This window comes from Microchirus variegatus (genome assembly GCF_963457635.1).
Source record: "Microchirus variegatus genome assembly, chromosome: 17".
Classification (NCBI taxonomy): domain Eukaryota; kingdom Metazoa; phylum Chordata; class Actinopteri; order Pleuronectiformes; family Soleidae; genus Microchirus; species Microchirus variegatus.
The window spans coordinates 7,286,558-7,301,685 of record NC_139818.1 but is presented as its reverse complement, the minus strand read 5'-3'; the positions used below and the strand labels follow the sequence as shown (position 1 = coordinate 7,301,685).

General features: G+C 41.1%; 1 protein-coding gene across 1 annotated transcript; it reads right to left on the bottom strand.

The window, feature by feature from the left end:
* Positions 1-2,115: 2,115 nt before the first annotated feature.
* Positions 2,116-14,131, bottom strand: LOC310938827 (carbonic anhydrase 1-like; the record flags this gene model as incomplete). The annotated part of the gene is made up of 8 exons (XM_083903450.1): positions 2,116-2,295; positions 2,393-2,556; positions 2,642-2,720; positions 3,342-3,437; positions 3,528-3,676; positions 4,470-4,640; positions 10,583-10,749; positions 13,980-14,131. 8 exons carry the CDS (start codon positions 14,129-14,131, stop codon positions 2,116-2,118), a joined length of 1,158 nt encoding a protein of 385 aa, XP_083759576.1.
* Between the last annotated feature and the right edge of the window lie 997 nt (positions 14,132-15,128).

Here is a 15,128-nt window from a genome sequence, read left to right as displayed (position 1 = left end):
CATATTTTTACAGACATAGATGAATAACAAAACTTTGTATGTGTTTAATGAAGACCGATCTCCAGCATATTGAATATTTAGAGAGTATTGAGGTCACATGTCAGAAGTCTGACTTTTTAGTCAGAATTCCTCCCTAATACTCTTCTGTAGAGCAAGACCAGCTCACATCCTGGATCTTCATCTCAGGCTGAGATGAAAATATGTAAGAGACCACACCTTTGTTAGGCGCTTACACACAATAATGACCCACTTTTACAGTACAGTGCATCACATGGTTGTTATTGCCAGTTTCAGCTGTGGGTCACAGATTTCTATCTATGTCAGGTGCAACCATTCCTTTCGGGCCATGACAGGTGTCATAACAGAGCGGAAGATCTCAAAGGATGTGCCATTTAGCTAGATCGAGTACTGTCTATTGTTCCTTGGCTGATGAATGAATTTGCTCTCACTCAGGCCTTACTCTGACAAAGATGTTGTAATTTAAGATCCACGGTGAGCCATAAGTCTCCAGGTCAAAGAATACCGATGTTATTTAAGTAAGTTTGTGGTTACAGCAAAACTTCCTTGTTCCTTGTTTAAAAAAGTTTTCAAGTAGCTAATAGATGAGCTGCAACTGGCTACTGAAAATTGTAAGCACAACATGGAACAACTTAAGCATATTTTCAAGGCTGATCTTTGAAATACAACACAAGAAATGTGACATTTACAACACACTTTTATGTAATCTAATATTATGACAACTTAACTGATGAAACCACAATGGCCGCCTTTCTTTTGTCTCGCTCAAATCCAGTCCGAGTGCAACAAAAGAGCTTCAGTTTCATTCCAAGTTTCAAAAATGCCTACAAGAGGTGACAGTTCTGTTACATGCTTTAACATAGCTGGGGCTGATGGTTGCTCATATCTCAGTCTGGATCTGCCAGACAAGTGCTTGAAAAGTAAAAGTAAGTATGTCTGTTCTGTGTGACTGCAGCATTTCACGAAATGAGATAGGCAGCAAAGCTTTCATAACAAGTGCTTATTGTTGTGACCACATTTCATCTGCTCACAGTGTCTACATCAATGAGGGCAACACAATACAAATCTGGTTACAAAATGAGACATTTTAGAAAGAAAGATATCAAAAGTATCATATTATGCACCAACTATTGGTAATCAAATTGTCAACTTTTGATATTTGAATCATCTCAGATGTTTTAACAAACTCTGATTAATGTAATTAATTTTAGCTACTCAGTAAACTGTGTTCATCCCTTACTCAGGAACCTGAATATAACCTCATCTGGTCAAAATAAACACAAACTATGGGCAAATCGCAGCTGAGCTGCGTACATTTTTTTTCAAAACTTAAAAAAAAAAAATCTTTACAAAATTATAAATATTTCAGCATAGCATTACCATGAATCTGTGATGATGATGCACTTAAAGGAACTGTACTTTAGAAATACATGGTATTAAGTCCCATATTGGGAGTTTGAAGACAGATGCTGAGCGTGGTCTCGACCCACCCCAATCTCTGCCTGGTGCTGACTCACACAAATTGAGCGAATAGGTTTAATGTTGATAAAAATAAAACAGATAGTGAGATAATTTTCAGCACATAAAGTGTACTGTGTACACAATGTGGGAGAGCAAATTTGTTTTGGCAACTACTGGTTCCTAGATTGAAGCAGTTGTAGCAGTAGGTTCACTTTGGTAGAAAGGGTGTGTCATTTTATTAGGGTTCGAGCACGACTGTGCAAGAAACCTATTGAAACTGAAAGAGTTATTATTTTTATTTGTCATTGGGTTCATGTAGGATCTTCAAACTACCTGGCAACCTATTTCTGTTTTACCGGCTTCGTTTTCAAAGCAAGTAGCTGTGGTTTTTACCATTACATGCATATAAATGTTCAGAATAAAAAATCCCATCATAAATTCTGTGTTCAAATGGTATTGCTCAACGGGAAGTTCCTATGTTTTTAAGGCTCAATTATCCGTGGCTGTAAAAAGACTGATGACGTGCATATTGTCTCATAAATTTAGGGCACTACTAATCATGAAATCATAAATCATTGACAAGGCTAAGTTCAGACAAAAATCATATAGGGTAGACAGGTTCACCAGCAACAGTAGTTAGTAACATCTCCCCAGCATTAGGCTCAGAGCCAACAGCCCCATAGACAAGTAGGTTGTAGAAGAAGAATCGGTAGCCTGTGTTGTGACTGGTTGTGCTGGCTGGAGCTTTCTGTAGACATTCAACATAAAGGGCGATGAGCTGTTGGTGACATGTACTGTTGTGCTGAAGAGATCAATCTGGAGACAGGATATTGAATGAGTTAGTTGTGTAAGACAATGATGGAGCACATGTACTGGTCACAGGGTTTTTAAAGGCGCCCAGGATAAAACTCACCACATCACTGGTGACTTTGATTGGCTCCTTGAACACAGTCCAGACCACGGCCTCATTGCATTTGGGGGTGGTTAAGGAGCCCAAGTAGCGATAATACTTTGTGCGATTCACTCCTTCCAGGAGATCATCCAGTGAAATCCCAGATTCAAGTTGAACAGAGTCACCTGAGTACAGAAACAAACCTCTGAAGAGACTGCAGCTGACATGTAATTCCAGAAAACAAATCACATTTGTAAAACATTTCCTTACCTTCGTTTGTGATTCTGCTCAGGTAAGAACTCAAAGACTTCCAGCTATCAGGTTTGCCAGTGGCATCACCTGACATTACCTGAAAGAAAGCACACCATAATGCTCAATAGACCTCTGGACATTACATGACCCATGTTGGATGGCAACGCTCCAGAAAATGTATACCAATGCTGGTTTGAAGCTTTAAGAGTTCACTGTGCACTTTGAATCCATACAGCTCATGCCAAAAAAAATCACAGAACCTGACAGACTGAACATATCTCATCGTTACATCCTTGTCACAAGTATGTAAACAGCCAGAGTGGACATTATTCCAGAGCTACAGCATTACATCCACATCCTTCTGATAAACTTTACCTCATTCTACTCCAGAGAGCACTTACACTTCATAAAGAAAGCATGTACAATTTACCAGATATATAAGTTAATCAGCATTGGCACTTTGAATGATTGCACCCCTAACTTTGTCAAGAAAAAAAAAAAAAGGTTATACTAATGTCATTGTGTGTCTCAAAAACAGTAAGGCTTTACATATACACACTTTAATATCAGTACATCAGAAGTGATCATTGGATGCTACATTTCATAGATGTAGAATATATGTACATCAACATAGACCACTAACTCTCGTTGATAGCTAACGTTAAATACCTATAAATTGGACACAACTACATTTGCACAGAAATGGGATGCATCTCACCTCAATAAAGAAACCAAGAGCAGCAAGTCCCGTAGAGTCTGCAACTGCCGCAGTTAGATTTCCATTATGGGATGACTTGATGTTTACAATGTGCAACTGTGGACATCAAGAAAAGTATGTGAATATGAACGTATTGCTCTCTAATTCCACTCTGTATACATCGGCATTGAAGAAAACTGTGTTTACCTCCATGGGGTAACGCTTTCCATCCACAGTGTGCTCAGAGCCAGGAATGGAGGAGCCGTTTCCCCAGTGCAGGTGGAACTGCAGGCTGTCATAGGACTCGGACAGACCTCCTCCAGAAATCTTCACGCCACTTCTGAAACCAACCTTGACTGGACCAGGTTCAAAAATAGGGAGTAGATATAAAAGTCATTGATTTAATAGGTGCTGTGACCAATTAAGTCCGAGTATAAACACTATGAATGCAACAACACCAGTATCGGGTATCAGAATCTCTTACTGTCCTCATGTAGTCATATTTGTGTTTATAAAACCATTCTGATACCTCCGCACCTGATACAACTATACGAGTCTTCAAGTGGGCTGAGGAGGTGAGCGGCAATATAAAAAGATAAGCGATGCTGACAAAAGTAGAGTGGACTCTACCTGACAAGTGGAGGAGGAGAAAAGTAGCTCCTCAACACAAGTCATTTGATAAAAAGAACCAACAGCATGCACATATTATGTATTGTTAATTTAAATCAAATTCAACTTTCTATTTTTGTTATTTGCTCCTCTGGTGTTCCATTACAAACAACGCTCAACAAACAAACAACAATCTTCTAAATTGTTAAACTTATCTTGATTTAAAGAGCTGGGTATAAAAGCTAAAATACTGTGCCTTATTCTCATCTTTTGATGACAAACCCAAATGTTTACAGTAAAAATAAAGGAATTTTCCTGATGTATTTTTGTTTTCAAAAATCATTTTTTTTAAATGTTTCTGTAATAAGTACTCAGTATCAGTAAGTACTCAAATTTAAGCAATTGTATTAGTACTGAAAAAAGAGGTATCGGTGGTATCAGTGACCCGGGTGTGATTCCACCCATGGTCTTCCTCCTTTTATGTTATACCGTCCTGTCCAGAAGGCAGAAAAGATTATACACAAATACACACAGACACACCTGTCTTTCCAGTGTTCTCGAATTTCTCCAAAGCAGACTTGTCGTCAAATTTAGTGAAGGAGAATTCGGTGAGTTTAGCATCTCCTTTGGCAGCTGAGGACACAATGTCGACGGGTGACTGTCTGCTTCCATTGCAATATTTAGTTGCAATTTCTGGCCACTTGGTATCATCTGTGAACACAGAAAAGACTCTGAGGAGCAGTGACAATGAAGAGGAGACATTTACCTCACATTGTGGACATTTACGGGCAAACAAAGAAGAGAAGATTACTCACCACAGGTTGGCAGATGATAACACCACGCTGAAAGAGGAGAAACAAACGATTTCCATATGAATGGCTGGAGAGTGTAAATCTGAGATAAATCGATCAAAAAAAAAAATCTAAATACCTACCAACTGAACTGTCGGCACAATAGACACTTGATATCAGGGTGCATGCAGCAAACAAAGCTGCTACAAGGACACTCATCTAAAGTAACAGTCAAAAAGTTACTCACCAGATTCATACACAAATGTTAAACGATCAAAAAAGGCGAGCAGATGTTTGAGTAGCTGAATCCAGCTCATGTGATCAATGGCTTACCTTTGATGTGTACCTTGACTTTCCAGTGAGTCTTCAAATAGCTGTGGAGACTCAGGTCCCTCTCTTTTATTTACCTTGTCCATATACACGGAGGCTCCTCCCTACTCTTGTACAGTGTTTATTCACTGCAATCTTCTTTTTTTTTTTTTACATGATCGTAAGCACAATTTTCCAGGAAGAGTCATTGATTAATGCCTGTGATAGAGCACCTTTTGCGTCTCTGTATCTTCTCTATTGCTTGGTTGAGGTATGTCATGCTGTAAAAAAAAAATATATTTTTTTTTTTCAATCAGGAAATCACAAACAATTAAACATTTCCAGACATTAGGAAAAACATTTTCAATGTTGAAATCTACTTCTTTATCATCTGTAAGAGGATTTACTCTTGCCTGTGTGTCCTTGGGCAAGACACTTAACCCTTTGTTCCAGACAGATTAGCTGGCACCGTGTGAAAGGGTATGAAAGATGACTGCCATTTTCAAGTGTGAGTAAATGGATGTGAATGGGTGAATGGCAAAAACTGTAGTGTAAAGGAGCCTTGATTGGTCATCAAGACTAGAACAGCACTATAGAAATACAAACCATTTACCTTTATTATGGGGACATCTTATATTGTCATACTACGACACGACACAACCACTTTTAAACTCTGTTTATCATAATGACTGCTTATGTTATAAATGGCAGTTCTCAAACTGTTCTGTATATTACAAGAAGGGGTTGTCCTCCAAACAATCGTTTCTATTCTCACTCAAATCATGTTTCTACATTACAAGATTCAGTGACTATTGAACCATGTACAACCAGCATGTGTACTGATGTTGGCAGAACTGGTTTGAGGAATTTAAATGCTTTAAATGGAATGAACTCCAAACTGTCCTTAACTTTCAGAGTTTGAAGACAGTTACCCCCATATGAAAATTACTTACTATCTGGGTTGTACATATTGGGGCAGAGGCAATATGATACTCAATATCAGTATTGATCTGGTCAATACTGGTTAAAAATCACTTGGTTGGTTATCGAACAGAGAAAAATCCTATATGTTTTACATGCTACACTATGCACATACTAAAATCAGCAACAGCATTTTAGCTGTTTATGAAATGCATCAGCACAAACTGGCTGTTAACAGCTTCACAGTTTTAAAGGTGTAAAATGACTGTAGCAAACCAATAGAGGGTTTTAACAGCGCTTCATCACAGTGTCATCAAACCGGAAGTCACCATTTTAGATGTACTCTGCAGGTAAACAAAGCACACTCAAGCAGATCCGAATGAAAGGAAATGATGAGTTATTGGCCGTACCAATCGATCATTTGAAAAAACATTTTGAGTTTTATAGACTACCCTTAAAGGACTCGGCAACCAGATGAACTGAATGAAATTTCTTGAAAACGTTTCCAGATGTCTCCATCACACCGGCTGAGTTGGAAAATAGGTCTTATGTCCAAAATTCCGAACTATCACTTTAACTTAACCCTTATAGCACCATAATAATAGATATATTTATATACTTTCAGGGGCAGATCGAATGTATAAAATTGTACGAAGAAGTGAGGAGTTATGGTAATTTGAAATACACCGGTGTCACCAGTGAGTCCCGTGGTTGTAAAAGTGTTTAACTAATTTTCTAGTGTGATGATAATAATATAATTCATATAGTGTATAGTGTATAGAAATATAGACTGTGGTCAGTGGACTAATGCATATCAAACTGTAGGTCCTTGAAATGAAAAACTCTTAGCTAATGTTACACCTTGGGTATTCATGATATCATACAGTTAAGGTTAGGTTGAATAAAGATGTTTTTGACGATATCAGGATAAGCAATAGACGGAAGACTCCCTGGGTCGTCATTAATCCTAGACGAGGGAGCCAACTTGTACGTATCTGCACCACCAATAAACCGTAACTTTTCCAAATATCGTGCCCTTTCCTGCGTACCAAGTCCTTCCCTGTATGCCTTTGCATCTATAACACGTTTTGAGGAGCTTTTATGTGGTTTCTGACATTTATTCATTGCAGTTTTTACCTCAGAGGAGCCTCCGAGTACCTCCAATATGTATCGAACACGAAAATGTGGTATTATATTATCCAGTACATATTATTATTAAAGGGATACTTCACCGATTTGAATAGCAGTAGTATTTTTTAGAAAATGTGCTTCCCTCCCTCAGTTTTTCCCTGACTTGTAAAAAAAATCAGTTTTCCCTTATCCAAATGTGCCCTACTGTGAGTCAAATGACGTGTTTTGCATCACAGTAGGGCAATTTTTTAAAATGGAAAACAGATTTTTTTTTACAACTCAGTGAAAAACTGAGGGAGGGAAGCACATTTTCTAAAAATACTACTGCTATTCTAGCAATACAAAGCCACATTCAAATCAGTGAAGTATCTCTTTAAAGTTCCCATATTATACCTTATTAACCCAAGTTAAACTAGGTCCTGGTGCCCTAATGATCATGTGTGTGTCATGCTTTAGTCAAAATATCATGAGGATGAAGCACAATAGCAGTTCAATAACTCTGCCAAAACAGCCTTTTTCAAAATGCTCGGTTTTGTGCCTGGTCATTTACATGTGAATGAGACCCAGGTAAACACACATCCACTGCTTCCAGGGGAGTGTTGCCACTTATCACCTATTGTCATGCACCGTCGTCACAACCCCCGCTCCATATATCCCATAGTAATGTCCGTTTACCTGTTGTTACTGCTTTCACCGTAATGCATAGTGAGTGACCACGATTTTGGCTACTCGCGATCATAAAAACATTAAAATCGAAGAAAAACGATTAATGCGCCGCGCGGCGCAGCGTGTATGTAAATTCCCATGCTAGAAAAAGACCCTGAACGCACCAGTGTAACTTCGACTGAAAGTGACGTGTGTGGATCAACAACACGAGGAGAGAACGTGGAAACACGACAGAAAGGCAGCCTTTGGTTGAGAAAAAATGTAAGACAACATCTACATCTTTCTGCAGTGCTTTCAAACGCGTGCTCCTCATATCAATGATCCACACGTCACTCGCTAACCGCAGGCACGTAACTGGTGCGTTCAAGGTGTCCCTCCAGCATAGGAATTTACACACACCATCAACAACAAAGGGCTTGTGAAGCTTGTGAACACTTTTTTCATAAATAAAATATATCCACTGGACACAAAAATCCTCTGAGGCTAGAAGTTTGTGTAAAACACTGTGCTCTGCTGTGAAGCCACTCTTCCTACCTCGCCTGCAGTCTCGTATTTCTCAGGGACAAGGAGGAGCTACGGTGGAGCTGTGAAGTACTCTGCCTGGCGGGGTGCCAACATTCACGGTGAAATGTACGCACTGTCGTCATTTGGTCGGGAGGTGTAAACATCGTGTGTTTTGTCGCCTATACTTACACAAAGTGGAACCACTAAAACATGACTGAGTCTTGTTTTTTCACATTTTGGGGACTGGTATGGCCCCCTGAGTCCCAAATATAAGTACTAAAAGTTGATTTTGCACAATAGGGGACCTTTAAGTTTATTGAATTAGGACAGAGCACTTCACAATCAAAATCAATCAAAACGAAGTCGTAAGGCAGGTAATAAAACACACACTTTTAGAGGACAGCACACATTCACACATTCAAATTAAAGTTAGCAAGTAATATGATCGCAATGGGTGATAGTGGAGGTTAGAAAATAACTGGACCTGACATGCGCTAGAACTAGACTGTGTGTGTTTGATTGGCCCATCTGCAGTACAGCATTATATGAAGAGGGGAATTGGTTGATGGCAACACTAGACAATAATATGTACAAATGTAAATGGCCTATATTGCCTAGCAAATATCACACAACAGGCTACTATTTGTTTTTAGACTTCACTGGCAAAATTCACATGGGATTGAGACAGAAAAACTTCTGTATCGTGTTTATTTCTGCAGTGTTGTCAATAAAAAAGTGTTTCCGTCTTTCAGACAGTTTCTCAGATCAACATGCATCAGCCCAGGTTTCGCAATGTTCCGTTGACTCCCAGAGACCCTGAGCTTCCCTGAAAGTGACAATTTTGCCACATTTATCAAATCAGCGTCTTGCTCACCATGGTCGTAGAGCAATCATCTCTGATCTACAACGCCACTCTGTTGTAACTTGGGCAGAGTAATGGCCTGGCATTGTTCTTATTCAGAAAATGTCATGGAGTTTCTGTTAAAAATTCATTGCACATAACCAAAAACTCCACTGTTAGCCTCTGCATCAATGGTACAATCACATACATACAGATCACTCATGTCATTGGTACTGATGCTCCCCCATAAATCACACATGCTGTTTTCTTTTTTTATTTTACCTTCCTCTGATAACAGTCTGGGGGTTATTGTGTGTTTTTTTTGCTTGTTTATGGTTTGGATTGGTAAAGTATGGTACTGTTTGGAATGGTAAAGTTGTGGGTCAGGCTTGTGTTTTGACTGAATACAGTACCTGATAAGTGTGTGGTGTGGGCTGTGACCGATCTCTGTGTCAGTGAGACATGTAGCAGGACATTGTACTGGTGCAAGGAAAATAAACAAAGACACTGAATGAACATCCATTTCTTCTTCATAAACAAGCTAGAACTTGCTCTGACCACAGAACATAATGTATGGATGTATAATTGGGATAATGGTCATTTAGCGATTGTTTACTTTAAAGAGGAGCAGTGTGCTGCTGTAACATTGGTACATTTCTATCAGGAGGCTTTAGTGCGGGCCGTACCCGTACAAAGGCACATGACAGAAACACCATACATTTCCGCATAGAGATAGTTTAGATGACAGACTGATACAAAGACAGGTAGAGACAGACTGATCTGAGCCAGATAGAAATGGTACATGGGGTGGAACTGCTAGAGTGGCATGACTAAAAAATGCCCTGCCTCATCTCGGAAACTTATTTTAAGATCCTGTGATAAGCTGTCATTAAGCATTAATGAGGCACTTATAAAACCAGATCCCTATTACCAACAATAAGTCAAAATAAGTGTTGAAGGTGCATTATGTAATAAATCTAAAGCAACTGGCCTTAAAATCCTCCTAATATGTCACAGAGGACCAGGAATAGTGTTCATATAACATACTGAACTCACCAACAAAAATAGTGCAACAAAAATATTTGCATTAAAAAAAAAATTGTTTTCGCACCACAAAGTTTGTTTATGTTTTGAAATTATGTTTTGGCATGAGGCGCCATCTACTGCGAGTCTCAGCTTCCTGAGAAACCATGGGTTGCCAGTTACGTAGCTACAATTGAAATGAAACGAATGGAAACCTAAAAGACCTCGGTACGAATGTCAAAAACGCCAAGATAAAGTTTGCAGCAAAGCGAGGGTCTATATAGGACATGCTTTTGAACGGTGGAGAGAGTTTAAAGCTGAGAGGAATTTCAAAACGGATGCAGAATGGGCTCTTCTCCTAGACAGGTAAGTTCAGCTTGGCTAACTAGGTTAGCATCATAGCTTGACTGTCGATTTCTGTGTTTTGAACTGTTCCCTCGGTTTGGGAGGCTGCCGTACTGACGCACCGAAGCCGCCCGGAGTGGCTGCCATACCCGCTTTGGTGCGGTGGGAGTTGTGGCACCGGGAAGAACCACTGCGCGTGGTGGTTCTTCCCGGAGCCACAACCCCCGCCGCACCGACCACCGGCAGGTCTGTTCTGTCAGCGCCTGCAGCTGGTTCTGCTCGGCACAGGCTGTGGTGGCAGTTCAGAGGACACAGAGATGCGTCTTTTAGTCACTTTCTAATCTAACCTAATGGTCTTCTTCTGACATGCACAGAGAGAATAACAGCGGTAGCCGCGATACGACTCGCCGCAGTGTTTTGATTTTGAGTGTAGTAACCGTTTTTGGCTGCATTGTTACAGATGGCGCCTTTAAAAAAGTTTATGAACACATTTATTATTGCTTTTAAGACCCTTATTAAAGGTGAAGTAAGTAGTTTATAGTGCCATCTAGAGGAGACGCTGAAATTTACAACAAAGAACTGCTCCTCTGCTCACCCCCTCCCTTCCCTGAGCGCTATGGTATCCTCAGCTGGTCAAATGTCGTCCTTGTTGTCTTTCTCCGTGTCAGCAGATGAGGTTCGTGAGGCGAGGGAGAGGGCGAGCTACCGCGGCCGTAGCAGACGAAGCGGAGAGAGTGGAGGCGGGACTTCCGCTACAAGTAAAGAGACGCTTGATTTGTTATCTTGCGTTTGTCCTTACAGACTCTGGTAGAAACATGGCGTCTCGCTGCTAACAGTGGCTATGCAACCGACCATGTTATTTTACATGACTTTTTGAAACACTACGAAAATGAAACAAAAACTATTATACAGCGACTAGACAATGCAGGAGCACATAATATGTATACAAAAGTGGATTGTGGGTCATATAAACTCATAAATACTACACAGTGTCCCATTAAGGGTTCACATAGTTGTTGGCAACTATATGGCAGAGGCAAACACACTACAACGATCCAAAATGCATGCAGAAGGAGAAAACGAGCTGCATATTCACTAAAACTGCAGAGAACAAAGCACAAAAAAAAAAAATGCAATGTGATAAATGAGAAAATACCAGCAGGAGAGACAACACTAGCAGGAGCGAAAACACCAGCCTATTCAATAACAGAAGTTCTTCCAGTCTGAGGGGGCGCTCGCTGTCATGTAGCTCTACGACCAGCCGTTACGATACTCAGGGACTACTTAATTCTTACTTTATTAAAAGTCCTGGTCATGTTGAACAAAAGAATACAAGTTCTTCTCCTGAAACCCCAATGTTTTTTTTATGATCAGTGTTTTAATTTGACAGTAGTTTGCTCTGGGCATAGTGAGATTTTGTGCTGGACCAAGAAGGTGGCCGCTTTTTGTAAACACGATCCAATCTCAGAAAATAGTAGCAAAGATGAGGCAAATACTCAAGTAGTCCACAAAAAGTAATAAGGGAATCTACTAGAATAAAAACTCAATGAAAATAGTTGAACTTCACGTATGCTATTAAGGAATACTAAATCTATTGTTGATTTAGTCTAAATCTAGTTTAGTCTATCTGATGTCACTGAAACATCTCAGATGACTTAAATGACTTAATATGACTTAAACTAAATGGTATGTTATGTACAAGATTGTATCTAAATCCAAATGTGCTGTCAAAATGAATACTGGACCTGCGTGACAGACGTAGCTTTAGCTTACTTTGGTTGTGTACAAAAAGTGCAGAATGCATGTCAGGTTTGCTCAATATTATCTTGGGCAGAAAATGTGACCCAGCAGCGTTCTACTGTACACAAGCAGGAGGAGGATCCCTCAGGTCTGACAGTGTTGCTTTACAGAGGCTGTTTTCAGATGAAGGATGCATCATAAAAATAATGATACATCGCTTCTGTTCACAAAGACCAAACAGAGGCAGAGAAACAAAAAAAAAGAACAAAAATCAGCACATTTTACACACTGCAACTTGAAGTAAATCAAGTTATCGGCCAGTTATCCAGTTATCATCAATTATGTTGAGGGCTGGTGGTTGAGATGTATGAATAATGCAAGACACAATTAACTGTCATTTTTGAAACCTGATAATCGGCATTGTTTCTTTTACACAGGTAAAAGAAGCAATGTCGACTATCTGGACCATCTGATAGTCTAAGCAAACAAAGTCATCGAGAATGTGACACATCCAGGAACTAGACTCTGTTTAAACATTACAAAATTATATAACTACTGTCTCTTACTGGAATCAATGCACGGAACCGGCTAGTCCTTAACAGTATATGGTAAAGATTACTGCTGTAGTGCTCTGTATTACAATAATTCACTCCGTGGTCAGTGAAAGTATGAAGGCACTTCAATTCAGTCTTTAGTTTGTTGAAATAGCACTTTCTGCTCTACACTGATGATGATCAGACACGACAACTACACTATGAGTTGAAGCAGGTGGAAATGATGGTCACAAAAAATAAGTGATTCCTCTGAGGGAAAAGACATGTATGATTGCATCTGCCAAGTACAATAAGGATTAAAAATTAAAAGTTGTTTCAGAGACAAGCTAGACATTATGATTTAATTATCTGAGTCATTTAATTTACTAATAAATGTATACATAAGATTCATCTCCACAGCATGAAAGATGGGGACATTACCATTTGCAAATACACTATACAAAATACAAGACAATAGCACCGAGCTTGCGTTAAAGTCAAACAACAAGTCATACATAAGCTGGGTTTGAATTACATAGGAGCCTGACATGAGCTCACATGAAAATATTTAAGTCATATTAAAGTCATACATAAATAACCATAACCAACAACCATTAACCAAATAACGCAGAAACATGTAACAACCGGTCCCAGTGCTTGTTACAAACAAAGCACACACACACACACACACACACACACTCACACTCACACACACATTCAGTATACAGTATATATTAAAACAAAAATGTGGATTTTACTTTAGCAATTGAATTAGGAAAGTAGAGAGGGCAAAAAGGAAAGCAATCAGAAAAGCGCTTGGTGAAAGTGTTGTATAATGTCACCTGCCATGTTGCATTCCTGCTCACAAATTCATTTAGTATGAAACAAAACAGAGTAGAACGAAAGTTACGAATGTAACTACGGTTCTATGAGTCCTGTATGACCGCCAGAGGCGGTGCGCATTTCGAGTACCTAATACCAAAACATAGTCACCTGTAACCCTCCACGTGGCACCGGGAAGGCTACAACTTCCGGTGTCGTTAGAGGATCAGTTCCCAGAATTTTATCGCGAAAACACAGGGATTCTGAGTGACTGGAAGCTCTGGCGGTCATCCAGGATTCATAGAACCGTAGTTACATTCGTAACCTTCGTTCTAGTTCATCCTTACTGGCCGCCAGACGTGGTGCGTAAAGCACTGGATGACTCATACCAACAAGGTCACAAAGAATCCAACACCCACCTCACTCATCAGAGGCAGCAGAGCTCGGACGCAGGATCACATCCATGGATGGGGAGCGGCGACGTCGACACGATAAAACCGTGCTAATGTGCCAGGCGATGTCCACGATGCCGCAGCACAGATCAAATCCAAGGGCACCCCTCGCAGCGCTGGCCATGATGTAGAGACGCTTCTGGTGGAGTGGCACCTCACCCCAGATGGCGGGGGGCGGCCAGTGGCCTTATAGGCTTGCATGATGGCATCGACAACCCAGTGGGACAGCTGCTGTTTGGAAAGTGCATAACTTCTGTTAGGGCCACTATGACACAAACAGCTGTTCCGACCGCCGTATACCGGCAGTAGCAGCAACATAAGCTTCTAGTGCCTGGACCGGGCATAGCAGCTCTGACCTACCCTCCTCATACAGGGAGCCAAAGCGTGCGAGCTGGATAGGCTGGTTGAGATGCGTACGTGAAAGCGGGCAGGGATATGCCCAAGTCAACAGGCTCCGAGATAGCGGGAGCAGTTGTGCAGACAGGGTGCCCCCCTGGTGGTTGATCTGGGCAACGGTGGACCTGTTGTCCGATCGAACTAGCACATGCTTGCCTTCCAGTTGAGGCAGAAAGTGAGTGAGTGCCAGCTGCACAGCTTGGAGCTCCAGCACGTTGATGTGCACGTTGTGCCGGGCCGGCCACCAACCCTGGGCAGTCCTGGCCTGCCACACCACGCCCCACCCCGAGAGGCAAGCGTTGGTAGTGACCACCTCCCGGCGGGATGGAATGGCTCCCATCGGTACACCCATGGACAGAGAGAGGAGGCACTGCCGAGACACCCTGACCTTCCGGTACCCGTGCTACTTGGGGTCCAAGTGGACACTGTTCAGCCACATCTGCAGAGGGTGCAGAGACAGCAAGCCCAAAGGCACCACAGACGAGCAGCTGTTAGCCGTAGGAACTGAATAAATGGCACCATTCTGCCAACCCTGAAGAGGGGAAGGCGGAGGAGGATGTCGTCCAAACGCCGAGGTGCCAGAGTCCAGAACCATCCCCAGGTGTACGACCCGTTGGGATGGGTCCAGGCTGCTCTATTGAAAATTCACCTTCAGGCCCAGCCGGGCCACGTGCAAAAGCAGCCGAGCCATATCCACCTGGCTGAGAGTTCTGCCGGGGAACAGC